Here is a 16208-nt window from a genome sequence, read left to right as displayed (position 1 = left end):
CCGTACAGTGGCCGGGCCTGTCCTCCAGAGTTTGTGGGGTAGGTTGGCACATGGGGTCTACAGGGCAGAAGGTAGGTGTGGGGGGAGCAGTGGTGTCCCCGACGGCTGGAGGTGGGCCCCTGATGCCCCAGGGTGGGGGTCCAGGAGATCCATCGTGGAGGCTGGGCCGGACCACTGCACACAGTCACTGCTCAGCTGGAGAAGGCTCAGGCTAGCCCAATGGCACCCCCTGCAGGCCGCCAGGCCCAATGGCTTCCTCGTAGCCTTAACAGCCTTGGTCAGAGAGGGTGAGGGCAGCACTGGGCTCCTGGGGTCTGGGGTCCTGGGAAGAGGGGCTTCTAGGAACCAGGGCCAGGGTGCGTGGGGCTGTCCCCACACGTGCAACCCCCTATAGGCATGCTCTACATCTCATGGAGACACCCCACACCCCAGCAGGGCTCCAAAGACAGCCTCTGTGAGTCAGGACCCCCCTCTCAGGCCTCAGGCAGCCCCACTGGCCGTGGTGGCAGCCGTCTGCTCCCCAGCCTGCTCCTGTTCTCAAGTGGTGTGGTGGCTTGCTGGCCTCCACCCCGCCAGGACCTCCCCGCGAGGGTGCAGGTGACAGGAGCCTGAGGGGCCAATGAGGGAGCTGGGTGTGCACGTCCAGGCCACACGCAGCATAAACGCTGTCTGGTCTTCCCAGAGGGCAGAGTGGCACAGATGGGGTGGTCAGCCCCAGAAAGGACCTTTTGGGCACCCGCTTGGCCATGCGGAAATCCTCCTTCCCTTCCGAGGCACCAAGGACAGTTTGGGGTTCAGCCTGGGCTGGGGGAAGCAGTGAATGGAGGCAGCACATGTCGGGAGCAGGGGGGCATGGCTGGAGAGAACTTCAGTGACCTGTGGGTGGGTGGGTGGGTGGTGGTGGGGCACCTAGGGTGGCCGGTCCCCCTGCACCCCCCTCCTGCTTCTCCCTCACATGACCGGCAGCCCCTGGCCAGGGACCCTCTCAGCGGGGTGTGGATGGCTGCAGCTCCAGGGAGGACAGGTGGGGTGGTGGGTGGGCCTTGGGCTGGGCAGTCCCAGTCACGGTGAGTGTCTCAGTCACTCGGCAGCCATCACAAAACCCACGGACCAGGCCTTCAACGACAGACTGTTATTTCTCACGGTTGGAGGCTGGAAGTCTGAGATCGCGGTGGCGGCCTGCAGATGGCCACCTTCTTGCGGTGTCCTCGCTTGGAGGCCAGCGACCTCTCCCCGCCCCTCCTCTTCTGTGAGGACACAGATCCCATCTCGGGGCCCCGCCCTCGTGACCTCCCTCTCCTAGTCCCCCGTCTGAGGTCCCCCTCCGGATGCCATCCCGCCGGGGTTAGGGCTTCCACGGAGGAGTTTGGGGGACGCAAACAATCCATTTGTAAGAGAGGGAGTCTCTGCAGGCTTGGGGGGGGCCCTCCCCTCCTGTGCCCTAGGAAGGTGGGGGCCGTCCTGTGTGTGGGAAGCAGCCCTGGATGCCCCGTCCGCGAGGCCTGTGTGGCCACGGCTGCTGCCCTGCTGATACCACTTCTCTCCTGCTCAGCAGTGGGGCTTGCAGGCAGTGCCCCAGGACAGCCCCTGTGTCCCCATGCCCCCATCCTGGCAGGAGGCCCCAGGGCGCTGCTGGTATCCCAAGCAGGGAATGCGGGGGTGCGGAAGTTCAGCCCCACTGCTGCGTGCCTGCCTTGGCCATGTTTACCGGGGGAAGCCCAGTGCCAGGCCTGCCCGGCCTTGCAGCCCCAAGTTAACTCAGGCTCCAGTATAAACACCCATTCAGCTGCACAAGGCCCCTTTGTCCTGAAGAGAGGTTCCTGGCCCAGGATGCTGCCCTGCGGCCTGTGTCCTCAGCATGGCCAGCTGCTCCAAGTGGCCTTCTCTGGACAGACTCCTGGCCTGGCTCGGGGAGGCCCCCGCGGGGGACCAGGCCCTGGCGGCGGGCAGACAGCTGAGCTGGGTGAGAAGGTTGCCACTGCAGACCCTTCAGAGCAGCCCAGACTACGAAGAGAAGCGGGAGCCCCGCAGCCTCACGGCACCTGCCCTCGGCCGGATGGGCCTGTGGGCGGGTGAGGCCACGGGTGAGGCCATGGATGAGGCCACGGGTGAGCAGCAGCTCTGAGCCCCAGCAGCTGGAGAGCCTGCTGGCTGCAGGTCTGCCCGGCCCTGTCTGCTCGGGCCCCGGTTCCCCTGCCATCCCCATCCCCTGCGCCCTGCCGGCCTCTTCCCTGCCAGTGACCTTTGGCTCTTGGGTGGGGGTGAGCTGCGGAGCACCTGTCCGAGAGTGCGATGGGGATTTCTGCGCAGGGGAGGGGTGAGGTAGGGGCGGTAGATGGGGTGCCAGTGAAGGAAGGTTTGGGGTAGGGTGGGGGGGGGACCGTATGGCGAGAGTAAGAGCCCGAGTCATTCTGGGGAAGGAGTCAGCATGGCAACAGGGACCCAGAGCCCTGCTTCCAAGGGGCAGGACCTGGGGCTGGGCAGGCGTGGGTGGTGTCGCGCTCCTTGCCCGCACCCTCTGCCGGCAGGTGCCCAGGGCCTGGTGCAGCAGGCGACACTCCAACCCGGGACAGCCAGGCCTGCACTTAGGGAGGTGCCTTCTAGGGGCCAAGTGCCCCTAAACCGGACCCCACGCAGGAGAATGGGCGGGGGGGGCGGGGCCAGTGGCACCGAGAGATCACAGGCCTCGGGAGCAGAGCAGGCCGTGGGTCAGTGAGGGCGGTCAGGCCTGCCTGCCAGGGAGCAGCGAGGGATGGCCTCTGCGTGGGAGGGACACTTCTGTGTAGGCCTTGTTTCCAGGGGGCCTGGGCAGGGCTAGTGAGGGTGGTTCCTAAACTCCAGGGCCCCCAGACACACCTGGTTTGGGGGTGTCCAGGAGGCCCCTCGAAGTGGCTTTATAGCAGAGAGCTGATGGCTGGAGGGCAGCATCCCGGAGACCCTGCCCGGGGCTTGGGCTCCACCGCTGGGCCTGGGAGAGGGGCAAGAGCACAGGAACGCCCTGGCGGCCATCTAGAGAAGAGGCCCGATAGGAGGTGCCCCCGGGATGGGAGACACTGTGGGACAGGAGACAGGAGGGTCATGAAGGCAGCAGGGGACAGGCTGGAGGTCTGGAGCCTGGGTGGCCCCTCGGTTCCTGCTCCCAGCCTGGCCCTTGTCCCGGCACCAGTCACATTCCTTCAAATGCTCTGAGAATAGACATGCCCTCCACGTATGGGGTCCTGGATGCCCTGTTGGCTGGTCCCACAGTCACCTCCCACTCTGCCCCCTGTGCCCGTGGCTGGCAGAGCCCTCTGGTGGTAGCTGGTAGGGCACTGCTGCTCACCCCTAGGTCTGTCCTGAAGGACAGTTGCCAGCTTGGGTCCCGCTGAGTGTGGCAGCATTGGGGTGCTCAGAGGTCTCCTAACTGGGCAGGCCGTGGCTTGGGGTTCCATGCTGGGTCCCCCCGCTCCCTTTTGCTGGCCATTTCTCCTTAGGCCTGGACGCCAGCCTCTCCTTCCCCCTGTCCAGGTGCTTTTTTCCTCGCCTGTGCCCTTTGCCTGCTGCCTGAGGACAGTGAGTTCTGAGCCTGGCAGCGCCACAGGCATCACCTGGGAACGGGCTCCAAGTGTGGGGTCTCAGCCTGGCCGGACCAATTGCGTCAGGCACTGAAAAGTTCCACGTCGCCTGGATGAACCCAGGGGTCACACTGTGAGGACAAGCCTCCAGGGCACTAGGTCCTGTATCAGAGCCTTGGAGACCAGTGTCCAGGGGCCGGAGTCCCCTGGTGTCCCTGTGGGCCTCGCTTCTGCCTAGTTCAGAAAACAGCTGTCCCAGAGGTTCACCTTCGCCCTGCAAGTGCTCCCTCCTGGTCCGCACCCCCAGTACCATGCGGTTAGTGAGCAGATGGAGGGAAGGACCAAGCTCGGCAGGCCCGAGGGTCCAGCAAGTGTGTATGGCAGGCCCCTCCTCCGGCTGTGTTCCCAACAGCCACTGAGGGGTCGCCGACAGAGCACCCGCTGTGAGAGCCCTGACTGCGGAGACGCCCGCTCTGGTCAGGCTGCCGCGGAGAGACACCCGGTGCAGGCATCGGACCGCTTCGAGGAGCTCCATCTCAGAGTCGGCCCGGGCAGCTGTGGGGTCTGGCTGGGGAACCCCGCTGCCAGCGGATCGCGTGAAGCCCACACCATCCTCAAGGACGGTTCGACACCACCGTAGGTGTTTGTTCGCCGCGGCCACGCGGGGACCACAGACCCTCCAAGGGACACAGGCCAACTCCCCCAGCCGGGGACCGCGTGGCCGTGGAAGGCAGGGCTGGCGCCCCCCTGGGCGACCACGAGGTGCAAGGGTCACAGCAGCGGTGGCCAGGTCAGCCTCTGGCCGAAGCCAGAAACCCGCACTGCAGTCACAACCAGAGCAACCTGAACACTCGAACCAAAGGAAAACTTTATTTACTCTTCTTTTTAAAGGAGTCTAGTTTAAAAACAAGAGGTCAAGAGAGGAGAAAGAACACGAAACCTTCCACAGACAGACACACAGACAGACACACAGAAGGGGTGGGGGGCCGTTGTGTCAGATCTTCTCCATCTTGGAGATGAGGTCATCACAGATTCGGGTCAGTTCCTCATTTTCCTTAGTCTGAAGGAGAAAAGTCAAATCTCTGTTTTTCTGAATATTTTATTTTTAAGTAATCTCTACATCCCACGTGGGGCTCGAACTCACAACCCCGAGATCAAAGAGTCTCATGCTCTTCCGACTGAGCCGGCCGGGGGCCCCGAATCCCCGGGTATTGCGCAATTCTCAGAAGTGGCAGCCCGGGAGCAGGCCACGGGCCCTCCTACAAGGTACTGTCCGACAGCACCTGCTACAGGGCAGGTCCCTGGCGGGGGGGCTCCTCCCCTCCCCCCAGGCACCGGGGGTCCTGTGCACCCACCTTTTGCTCGACTGTCTTCTCCAGCGAATGGATGCGCATCTGTTCCTTCCTCAGGCTGGCCTGGAAGGCCAAGGCCTCCGCTTGGGCCTTGCTGCGCACCTGGGCGATCTCCTCGCTGGCCCTGGGGACACAGGACGGGGCAGAGAGGTCAGGGACTGGGGCGTCTCCCTCCCCAGGCTTGCTAGACGTTGCTCCCCCCGTTCCCAGGAGCGCTGGGTCCCTCCCACCCACACTCACAGCTGGAGCTTCTCCTCCGCGTGGGCCTTCAGGGCCTGGTACCGCTGGCCTTCCTTCTCAATCCTCGCTATGTACTCCTCCACGCACTTCTTCAGCGATTCTTCATTCTTTGAAGAACGAGCAGACGTGAACTGCTAGCAGTATGCCACTGTCGGAGCCCACCAGGCCTGGCTTTTCCGTCAGGTGTGGATGGGTCTACCACCAGAGGTCTCCGGGATGTTAACAGAACAGCAGCTCCAATGAAGAAGCCACATGGACACAGCTGCAGGCCTCAGCACCATCCCCCCCACCCTGGGTGCCCGAACGGCCCCCTGGCCCCTCACGGCTGCTGCGGCCCCCAGGCTTCTGGCAGGCGTGGTTGACCTCGGGAGAGCACCCGTGGTCACACGACCATGCCATCAACCTGAGGGCTGCGCAGGCACAGCCTTGCAGCAGAGTCCTGCGTCTGGCTTCAGGCCCTGACAAAGCCGACAGCGGAGAGGCAGGGGTGTAGGGAGGGGCGTGGGCAGGGGGAAGGCTGGAGGCTGAGGCCCCTTGAGCCCTTGCCCCTCACAGCAACAGGCCCCACCTTTCAGCTTTGCCCTTTTGCTTCCGTCTTCCACACATCAGGTGGCATCTTCTGGGCCCCCTGCCCCCACCCAAGCTCGTCTCAGCAACTGTGTGTGTGGTCGCTGCGTGCCACGAGTGTGCCTCCCAATGCCCTCTGGGAAGGGACCAGCTCTTTCGGGCAACTCCCCTTGCAGAGGAACTCCCCCCTCGGCCGCATGGGGAGCCCTGCCTGGCTGCATGCCCAGAATGTACCCACCCACGCCAGGCAGCCCTGAGGTCTGAGTGGCCCAGGCCCTCCTCCAGAAGGCAGCCACTAGCTCCTCGACGCCCACTGCAAGCCTAGGCACCTGCTTGGCCTGCTGTGGCTCCATCTCCTGTCTGGGCCCCACGGCCCCTCTGCTCACGTCCCTGGACAAACAGTAACCTCCCCCGACCGCGGGCCCGGCAGCGAGGGGAAGGTGCAGCCAGGTGCCACTTGCGTTATCTTCCTGGCGAGCAAGCAGCTTCTGGCCCTCAGCAAGGTGAGGACACGGCGCAGGCTGGCTCCGTGGCTGACCACAACCCCCTGGGGACCCCATGCGGGAGGACAGGCATTGGCCCGCTCAGCACCACCTACCATGCGGTAGCCCTCGATCACCTCCTTCTGTTTCTCAAACCGCTTGAAGAGGTCAGAGAAAGACTTTTCCATGGAGCTCAGGTCTGCAGTCAGTTGGTCTTTTTCCTTCAGAACCTTCTGGATCTCTGCTTTTGCAAGTTCCTTCTGTTTCTGGGCCTCCTCTTGAGAAGAGAAAGCAGCGCTTGGGATCAGAGCATCCTGCATGCTGGCCTCCCAGACGACAGCACCCGGGAGGCAGGAGATGCACAGTGATGGAGAAGAGGAGGCAGCCCCCCGGGTCCCGCTAAGGGCCGGGCGATGGGGCCCCCGTCCAATGTGATCTTCCAGAACAGAGCCTGGGGGGGCCCCAGAGCCAGCCCCGGGTGGGGGGACAGGAACCTAGGGCCCCACAGGGACACGAGGCCCGGTCCGCAGGGCAGGGGCCTCCGGGAGCTTGAGGCTTTGCCCAGGGTGAGGACTGGTACTCACTCCGAGCCCTGCCTGACATGGCCAGCACCAACACCCAGAGGCCACACTGGACGTGTAGACCCCTGGAGGTGCGGGGGCCAGACCCTGGATACAGTGACCAGGGGAGGGTCCCCGGATGCCCACCCAGGGTCTGGCCAATTCTGGGGCCAACAAGCATCAGCCCCACAGCACCAGCAGGCCCCGACTGCCAGATGCTCCCTCACCGGCCTCGGCTGCTCCACCACAGAGAAGCCCGTGGCCGCCAGCACTCACCCATCGCCTGGTACACGATCCCCTCAAACCCGTCCATTATCTTCCTGTGGGGAGAACGGATGTGCCCGTGACCACCTGCGGCAGGCAAACCTGAGTCGCCCGGAGCACGCCGCAGGCCTTACCCCATTTCCAGGTTCTTGGCGTGGAGCGCCTCACACCTGCTCCTCAGCAACGTGTTCTCCTCACGTACGGCCTCCACCTGCACAAACCACATGGCACGCAGGCGCTGGGTGCCCCTCACGCCTGGGGTCTCTGGGGCAACGTGCGAGTCGGGGGAATGGCCGTGAGGAGCCCCGGTCCGGCCAAGGACCTGTGCCTCCCTGGCGGTGGTGGGGCCAGCGGGGGCCCAGGAAGAGCACATGGGTGCCTGGGGCGTCATCTGTCAGATACTACGGGTTCCCCTGGTGGACAGGCACGCACAGGGGTCCCGCTGGCCCCAGGAACCACGTCTACATGCAGGTGGGTGGGGGAACTGCCATAGGCAAGGTGGGGAGAGCGGCCCGCAGAGGAGGGGGGCCTGACTATGTGAGCTCCTGGGCCAGCTCTGAGCAGGACAGGTGGCCATGGGGCACTGAGACCAAGGCAGGACTTAGCAGCCGGTGGAGGCAGCCCAGGTCCAGCGCACAGGCCTCCCAAGAGGGGCTGGGCCAAACACTGCCCGGGGGATGGTGTTCCTGCTTTATGACCCCTGGGGTGGCTGGAGCAGTGCCCGTGGAGGATGCCCGAGCCCCTCGGTGTGTAAGCAGCTTCTCTGTGAGATGCTGGCTGGAAACACTGGGCTAGGAAACCAGTAAGTGGAAGTCTACATTCTCCCTGTAGCCACACGAGGAAAGCTGGTGCTCAGAGCCGGCTACCCCAGCAGCCGTGGGCACTGCACCATGCTGGAAACCCAACCTCTCCGCACCCCGTCCTCACCGCTGTGTCCATGTCCTTCTGGCTATACTGCAGCACGTCCACGATGGACCCCACGGGCAGTGGTGGAGCCCCAGACCCAAAGACACAGGGATGGGGGTCTAGCACCTGTGGGGTGACAAGCCCTCAGAGACCAGGTACTTCCAGTGCGGCACAGTGAGCCCCCCTGGCCCCCTGTGCCAAGGAGTGGCTCTGCACCCCCCAGAATGAAGTCAGGCCCATAACCAGACGTGTCTTTGCATCACAAGGGAAGGAACACTTACGGGAGGGTCTGGGGCTCCTAGGAAGTCAAGTTCCACTAGCTTCGCCTCGGGCAGGCTTCCTGAGGAAGGCTCGGCCACGTCCTGCGCACTGATACCACAAAACAGAAGGTAAATGCACCCATTTCCCCCAAAGGCCAGAGGAGAACAGTCTCTGTTACAACTGCTCAACTCCGCCTTGTGGCTCTGTCACTGTGGCACGAGCCGCCACCCAGCCACGTGTGCCCACAGAGCCTTCCTTAGAAGGACAGGCAAGGGCCGGATCTGACCCACAGTCACTCCTGTACCTGAAAGGCTCTAGAGAGCTCCACCGAAGTCTACTTTTCCAAGGCGGAGTCATGAGTATCCCCGTTTAGTCTAGAAATCTCTGGTCGATGGCCACCGCCAGCCTGCCCGCCTGCACTAAGCTCCACAATCAGAGGGAGGCATACCTGCTGGTCTGCAGAGCCACAGGCAGCGGTCTCTGAGGGCTGTCCTTCAGGAGCGGGTCAAACTTGAGGTACAAGGACTGCTTCCTTAGGGCTGACCCCTTAAACTGAAGGGGTGGATGAGTCAGCCGGTTCACTGTCCTCCCCAACGGGCGATGGCCCTGAGGGTTGGCCTGGGAGACCCCAGCATAGAGCAGTGGCTCTCCAGCTCCCCTCTGCATGGGAGCTCGAGATGGGCACCATGCGGCCACAGGTGCGGCTGGGGAAGGGGCCCTGGGAGCCCCAGATGCCCGTCACAGCACAGACACCACTGGTGCGTGAGTATGACCATTATGATTTTGGAGGTGGGATGCTGGCTTGGGCTGTTCTAGAATGAGCCCCCTTGGAGAAGCGTACTTTGAAAAAGACTGCCATGATGGCGCAGGTACTCACCGAGGAACTCCCGAATTGCTCCAGATAATCCACCTCGGCTCCTGTGCCTAGAACTGAGAGGGAGAGTGTCCGCGCTGTCGTTGACCCGCATGCGGTGGACGGCAGCCCCTGCTTCTGGCCCCGCGGCACTCAGGCAGGGCCAACCAGGGGCCAACAATTCTGTACCTTAGAGCAGGGGTTTTAGCCTCACACTAATGACACCAGGGGCCAGGTCACCTTGTGGTGCTGTCCTGTGAGCTGCTGGGAGCGGAGCAGCAGCTCTCCAGGCACAACCACCCAAAGTGTCCTAAGGGAACGAATCGCCGGGCTAAGAGTGACTGTTCAAAACGACTCTAGACAGTCCTTGAACTCCAGACAATATCAAGTTTACTTAAGAAGACCTAAGGGTAGCTCACATCATGTACAAAAATTAGCTGAAAATGAATCAAAAACCCAAACATAAGAACTATTAAGGTTTTAGAAAATGTAACGGAAAATCCTTGTGGTATCGCATTTGACAAGAATTTCTTAGACTTCACACCAAAAGCACAAAAAACAAAAGAAAGAACTTTGGGGTTAACACCTGTGCTTCAAAAGACACCACCGGGAGAGAGAAAGCCCGGGACGATTCCTTCCATGTAAGAAATCCTTACCTAAAGGACAGACTGGAAACCCTTACAACTCAGCAATAAAAGGGCAATTAAAATCAAACAGCAGGACAGAGGACCCGAGCAGACATTCTGCAGGTGTGAAAGGTGCATGAAAGGACTCTTGTCACCAGGGAGACGCAGATCAGAATCCACGGAGGGGGCGCCCCCCGCCGCCCCTGCCACGGCTGGAGGCTGGAATCGAAGTCACAGAGGCCCCCAGGGGGCTGCTAGGCCGTGGAGAGAGCGGGAGCCTCAAACACAGCTGTCGTGGGATCGTGGGATCGTGGGATCGTGACGTGGTGCAGCCGCTTTGGAGAGCAAGCTGGCGGTTCCTCAGTGTCACCCAGAGTTACCGCGTGACCCGGAACTTCCCTTCTAGGTTTATGCCCAAGACAAATGGAACACTCACGTCCACACAGACACATGCACACAAATGTTCGTGGCAGTCTTAGCGAGCAAACCCAGACATCCATCAGCTGGTGAACGGAAACACCAGTTGTGGTCCATCTGCACGGTGGCACGCTCGCTACTCGGCCGGGAAAGGAACGAAGCGGCGACACGCACTACAAGGTGGAGGACCCTTGAAAACCTGACGTTCAGTGAGAGAAACCAGACCCGAGACCCCCACGTGACTCCGGGGTCCCTGGGATCATCCCGCCACCAACCCTGTGCTCCGTATCCGGTCTCCTCTCTGCCTGTGGATTAAGTAAGCGAGATCCAGACCCCGTCAAATTGCCTTCTCTCTCTTAAGGCAATCCACCCTAGAGTCTTCCTGAAAGCCCCTCAGAGTCCGGACAACCCCCCACCCCCGTGCTGAGGGTCAGAGCTGCGTGTTCTCCACCTGGACTCGCCATTCCAACAGGATTTCTCCACCAATCAACAAGGTCCCTGCAGCCTGTGTGTTTGCACAGAGCCACTTTCCGGCGTCTGATTTCCGGTCCTAGAAACCCTTTACATCAGGGGTACATCCTGAAAGTGTCCAGAAGCCTGTGTGTGTGCCGCTTCATGTCAGGGAACAAAGCTGCCTGTTGAACAGTCTCCCAAAAAACGCCACTGAACACGGGGACTCACAGGACATCAACCTGTTGGCGGGGACAGACAAGTGACCCAGGGACAACGTACCCTCAGCTGGGTCTCGGAAGTGCTCCTCCTCTGGCTCTGAGGCAGGCTCTGGGCCCCGTGGAGGAGTGGGGCGCGCTGGCTCTTCGCCCGGGCCACTTGTGGGAGCAGACAGAACTGCACAGTCTGCAGCTTCTTCCTGGAAGAAGGGCAGCTCAGTCTGGGCATCTCGTGAGGTTGAAGGTCCTGTGTGGGACCTGTGCCTCACCTAGTCTTGTCAAGATGGGGTGGGGGGAGCTGGGGTGCCGCGCCGTGTCCCACCCGGTCTCCACTGGCCGCCCTCTGCCCGCGTGCGTGCAGGACGCCAGCATGGGGTGAGCTCGCGCCCATACCTCGCCTGCTGCGCCCAGGGTCCTGGCAGCGGTCTGCCCCACAGGCGTGTCATCCGTGGAGGCTGAAGACACCTGCCTGAAGAGACAGGATCAGCAGGGCCTGTGCCCCAGCACTGAGCATTCTCCTGCCCTGTGAACACTCACCCGGAAGGTCAGGGGCTGTGCTGGAGTCCCCAGCCCACCCACCTCAACTGCCCAAGAATCACGAGCTTCCCAGGGGGACTCGGCAGGGAGCTCTCAGGCGGTTTCAGCTCAGAGAGCAAACCCCAAGGATTCATTTGTCCTATTTTACCAGGACGCTGGCAAACATGCTGGAGGGAGGGTCACTGGGTGCTGGGCCAGGCCAGTAGCGGGGAGGCGGCCTATGGTACCATCAGTGTGCACGTGTGCTGAGGGGCAGCCCCCACACATCCCACCAGAAAGCTACCCATACAAGTGCCGGGTGTCTGGGCTCTGGCTAAGCTTCTCAAAAGACCCAGCATGCGGTGGCCACGAAGCAGCCATCCCCAGAGAGCGCCACAGCAAGTGCTGAGAGCTGCTCCACTGGCTTTGGAATTGCAGACAAAATTTGCTAGAGATCTTTCTCAATTTCCAGGCTTTTTATAGACTGTGCTCTTAGAAAGCATAAGCACAGCCCCTGCCCCATGGAGGGGCTGGAACAGGGCACTGCTGTGTGCTCCCTCCTCAGTCTTGGGATCCAGGACCGGCAGCTGCCTCCCGCAGCCCGTGTGTGCCCCAAGGGCCCTTCTCTGGCCTGGGGTCCTCCAGCATGCATGTGCTGAGCAGCTACCCCACCGCCACCACCAAGTACTCACGGGCTCGGACACAAGTGCCCTGAGGCCTTGGGACCAGCAGATGGCTCCTTGGCCACAGGCCCGGCTGGCCCGCTCTGGGGCCATTCTGATGACTGGGCCACTCCTCCACCTTCAAATGGGTTAAAGTTTGGGTCATCCAGCTGGTTCCAGTCCAGGTTGTAAGACCCCCGGGGAAGGGGAACGGGTCCCTTATCTGCCTCCTCGGGGGTCTTTTCCTGCCTTGCCTCTGACATCCTAGAGGGAGGTTTAAGGCTGGATCTCTTCCCCATTTCCCCTGGAGGGGGCAATGTCTTGCTGGTGGCCTTGTCAGAGAAATCAAATTCTAGCCCTATGGGCCCGCTGCTCCAAGACGTGGCCCTCTGACCATCAGCTTCTTCCTTCTGAGGACTTGGGGACATGACCCCTCCAGCCTTCAGAGGGCTGACCAGGATGGTGTTCCCAGGACCAGAGGGGTCTTCAGGGCCAGCCAGGGCCTCGCCAGGCAGGTCTGTGAAGGGCCCTTCTCCATGTGCTCCTGTGAGGTGAGTACCAGGGGGCAAAGTAGCCCTGGCTGAGGAAGCAGGGACCTGGTTTGAGCTTTCTCTGGCGGCTCTGGGAGGGTCTTCCGTTTGGTCTTGGGGAGCCATCTGGGAAGGGTCTTCTAGGATTTCCGAGGTGGAGGTAACACTTTTCTCTAAGAAATAAGGATGAACGCTTTCCTCCAAGGCTTGCTCGGGGCTCACAGATGTTCGTCCTAGAGAAGCCACTTGATTTTCAAGACTTTCTGGCATCTGGGGAGAGCTTGGGGGATCCAGGCTGGCCAGGTAAGCTGAGGTGGGCCCACTGGAATGCTGCCTATCTTCAGAGGCTGGTCTCACAGCTGCTGGAGGGGGGCTGGCATTGGCCACCGTTGGTTTCTGGAGAATTCCATTGGTCATTTTGGTGTCAACTTCCTTGGTGAACTGTTGGCTTTTTAGAAACAAACTTAGTTAACACTAAGGAACTTGTTAGCTTTTTAATTAGAACTTAACCTGTGAGAAAACATTAGCTAAAAACACAAAAAAAAGAACGTTCAGTGAACCCTCTTGTTAGGATCAACTTTCACAAGTACATCCTCGTAAATCGAAGCCGGTGGGCCAACTCGGTCACGCAGGCTTCTGAGAGCAGAAATGTGACAAGTTACCACAGTCGAGGCTTTCTCTTCTTGCCTGTTTTCCTCTCAGTTGGGGACCACCAGCTCCATAGTCAGGGGCACAAGAAGCTCAAGGTCTTCATTGAAGAAAAAGGCAAGATTGACAGCCCTTGGGAACACTCAAGGCTGACTTGCAAACAGAGAGGAGACCCCGATGGGTATGAAAAAAGAAATAATCACAGAGTGACCTTCCCCGGAGATGTGCTCAGACATTTCATGAAATTAGAGAAACAAAAGCCAGGCCAATGTGTCAGCAAATGCACAGTAAAGGAGTAGGACATAAAACAAACTTTTTCGGGGCACCTAGGTGGCTCAGTCAGTTGGGCGTCTGACTCTCTCAGGGTCATGAGAGTGAGATTCTCTTTCTCCCTCTGCCCCCCCCCCCCCGCACTCTCTTTACAAATAAATAAAGTCTTAAACAGAAAAACACACTTATTCTACACATCTCATTATCTGCTTTTCTACTAACAAGTGGCTTCTGACGTGAGCATGCCGGCAACACACTGCAGGAGCTCAGAGCGGAACCAGGAGGAGCTTGACCAGATCTGACTAACAACAAAACAGAATTTTCCTGCCGTGTCCACTGGAGAGGTCACAAATGGCAGTACATCAAGCAGCAACACTTACTTCTCTTTCTGGGTCTGGTTTTGAGGAGAGTTTTCTAAGCCAACAGTGTCCTCCAGAGCAAAAGGAGCCTCGAGCTTGCTGCTCATGCTAGGACTTACTATTCGGTGCGTCTGGGGGTCTCGCAGAGGAGTCTGAAAAGTCACCTGTTGGAGGAGGAGAACTGTTCAAGAATTCAAGTCTTCAACCACTATGGTGGCAGCGCCCTGCCCACTTCCGCAAGTCCCCGGGAAAGCAAGTCCCAGGGTGACCTAATGCGTGACACACGGTAGGTTTACACGGTGTGCTTACTTTCATAGCTTTGAGTACACTCTTGGGTGGCACATTTTCTTTCTGTGACAGACGAAGAACAGATAGTCTTCCGGTAAGTTCCGGTGGTGAAAACAGGAACTCACAGTTTTCTGCACTTTTGTCACCAGTGACGTTTTCATCATTGTAGATCTGCAGACTCATTCTGGAAAAGACAGTCTGCATCAGTATGAGGACTGTGCAGTCTGGATGAATGGCCAGGGCAAGGGGCTGGCCTCGCAGGGCAGATGTCCCCTTCCTGCACAGGTGGGTCACATCTCAGGCAGCACCTTCTCTGCCAGGCAGTCCTCATCCTGTTTCAGGGGAGCTGCCACCTCCCAGACAAAGAGCCATAAGGGCCTTTAGCCCACAGGACAAGGAAAAAGAATCAGGTTCAGAACAATTTGAACTTAGTGGGTAAAGGTCAGGAGACAAGGGTGCTGGCCTGTTAGAAAGCCCAGGTCTCCCCTCAGGCCTCTGCTGACGGTGCTGAGGTCACAGCACAGCTGGAGGAGGCTGCCAAGTTAGCCAAGAGCAAGAAAAAGAGAAAGGTGCTGTGGCTTGCTCTTCTGTCACAGGCTGGGAGATGGGGAGCACGCAGGGGCACTGTGAGGGCCTAGGCCCAGAGGAAGAGCTGCACGAGGCAGCAACTAGCAAGATGCAAAATTACTTGGTGGGGAGTTGAGCTTCTACACTGAGGTTTCGCGTCTAGAAATAGACACCAGTGACCTCCACTGAGACCCAGCAGGTTCTAGAACAGTCCCCACTCTCCCTTCCCAAGGTCCTCATGATGGTCACCAGCATGCCATTCCCAACCCAGGAGTCACCAGAGGGCCTGTCCATGGGGACATCACAGATATTTGCTGGTGGTGGGGTGCTGGAGGCTGCAGCTTGAAGAGCAAGGCCCGGGGGGGGGGGGGGCGGGGGCAGAGGGAGCAAGGATGCCCTGGAAAGAGGCAAGTCTGGGTAACAAGATGCTCTGGAAGGTATGGGGGTGGGGCCCTGTGTGTGGAGGCCGAGGAAGAGCAGGAGGGAAGTGGGGAGTCAGACGGTCCTGCAGCCAGCCAGGGGTGGAGTGAGCAGCCCTGGCTTGGCCAGCGGGCCCACAAGGCATCTGGAAGGGGGAGAGAAACTGAAGGTGACTTCTAGATTTTTGATGTGAACAGCTGGGTAAAACAGGAAGGGGGTGGGATGGCTGTGGGATACATGAGGAGGGGGGCCTGGAGGACACCTTTCTGGCAGTCCCTGGCCTGAGGAAGGTGGAAGAACAGCTGTGGCAGTCTCTGTCAGGTCGGGCTTCCACTGACAATGGGGAGAAGGCTCCCAAGCAGACACTCCCAGGCCAGACAGCCCAGCGAGCGGAGGTCCAGGTCCGGGGGCGAGGGGGACGGGGCGGAGCTGCGCCGAGCAGCTGGGGAGAATCAGCAAGACCGGGAGAGCTGGTGCAGCTGGGTCAGCGACCGCTTGCAGGTGGGGCGTGGAGAAAGCAGCGAGAAGCTGCCCCTCGGGGAGGGAGGCGCGGCGCCGCAGAGCCGGGAGGGGCTGGGGATCGGGCCCAAGGTGGGCGGGGGCGAGCCGGTGGCCTTAAAGGTGGGAGGCGCACCCTTGCAAGGTGCGGATACAGGTGGTGTCTGAGGCTGGACGAGGTCACAAGGGGACGGCGAGGGGAGGCCAGCGGACCGGGCCGCGAGGGACCCTGACACACCAACCTCCTGGAGGCCGACAAAGGAGACCGAGGAAGAAGCGGTAAGGTAGGAGCCCCCCGGGCGTCTCCGCCCACGGGCTGGAAGGGCGGCAGCAAAGGCCGGCGGGGTGGGCCCCAGGGAGCAGGGGCGCTGTGCAGACGGTTCACCCCGGAGCCTCGGGAGAAGCGGTGGAGGGAGGAGGGCCCGTGAGGGCCGGGCGCCGCCCAGCTGCCGCGGGGGTCGGGAGCCGGGGCGCGGGGCCCGGAGAGGAGGTGGGGATGGAGCCCCGAGCCCGGGACCCTGCCGCCGCCACCGCCTACCTGCCGGCTGCCACGCGAAGCCGAGGGAGCGGGAGGCGCCGAGTCCGGGAGACCGTCCGCCCGCTGCCGATTCAAATACCGACGGTTGGCGCGCGCGGCCAATCAGCGCGCGGCCGGGGGCGGGACGCACGGGGCGCCGCGGCCACGCCTCCCGGGCGCCGG

The 16208-nt window shown here is 61.0% G+C and overlaps 1 protein-coding gene across 2 annotated transcripts; it reads right to left on the bottom strand.

Moving 5' to 3' along the window:
* Nucleotides 1-4386: 4386 nt before the first annotated feature.
* TACC3 (transforming acidic coiled-coil containing protein 3) lies at nt 4387-16150 on the bottom strand. 2 transcript variants are annotated; one of them, XM_026485834.4, is made up of 16 exons: nt 16047-16150; nt 14045-14207; nt 13757-13899; nt 11959-12906; nt 11144-11219; nt 10815-10950; nt 9064-9116; nt 8635-8738; nt 8207-8294; nt 7947-8051; nt 7154-7230; nt 7032-7075; nt 6312-6472; nt 5147-5253; nt 4910-5030; nt 4387-4614 (listed from the first exon to the last, which is right to left on the bottom strand). In XM_026485834.4, the coding sequence occupies exons 2-16, from the start codon at nt 14204-14206 to the stop codon at nt 4549-4551; spliced, it is 2391 nt and encodes a 796-aa protein (XP_026341619.2). In that variant the 5' UTR covers nt 14207; nt 16047-16150; the 3' UTR covers nt 4387-4548. The 2 variants fall into 2 exon arrangements, with proteins under 2 accessions (XP_026341619.2, XP_057165534.1); XM_057309551.1 differs by lacking the exon at nt 16047-16150 and adding an exon at nt 15645-15783.
* Nucleotides 16151-16208: the final 58 nt, after the last annotated feature.

Source organism: Ursus arctos, unplaced genomic scaffold (genome assembly GCF_023065955.2).
Source record: "Ursus arctos isolate Adak ecotype North America unplaced genomic scaffold, UrsArc2.0 scaffold_9, whole genome shotgun sequence".
Classification (NCBI taxonomy): Eukaryota; Metazoa; Chordata; class Mammalia; order Carnivora; family Ursidae; genus Ursus; species Ursus arctos.
The sequence above is the reverse complement of the archived record's forward strand: the minus strand, read 5'-3'. Positions and strand labels throughout refer to the sequence as shown.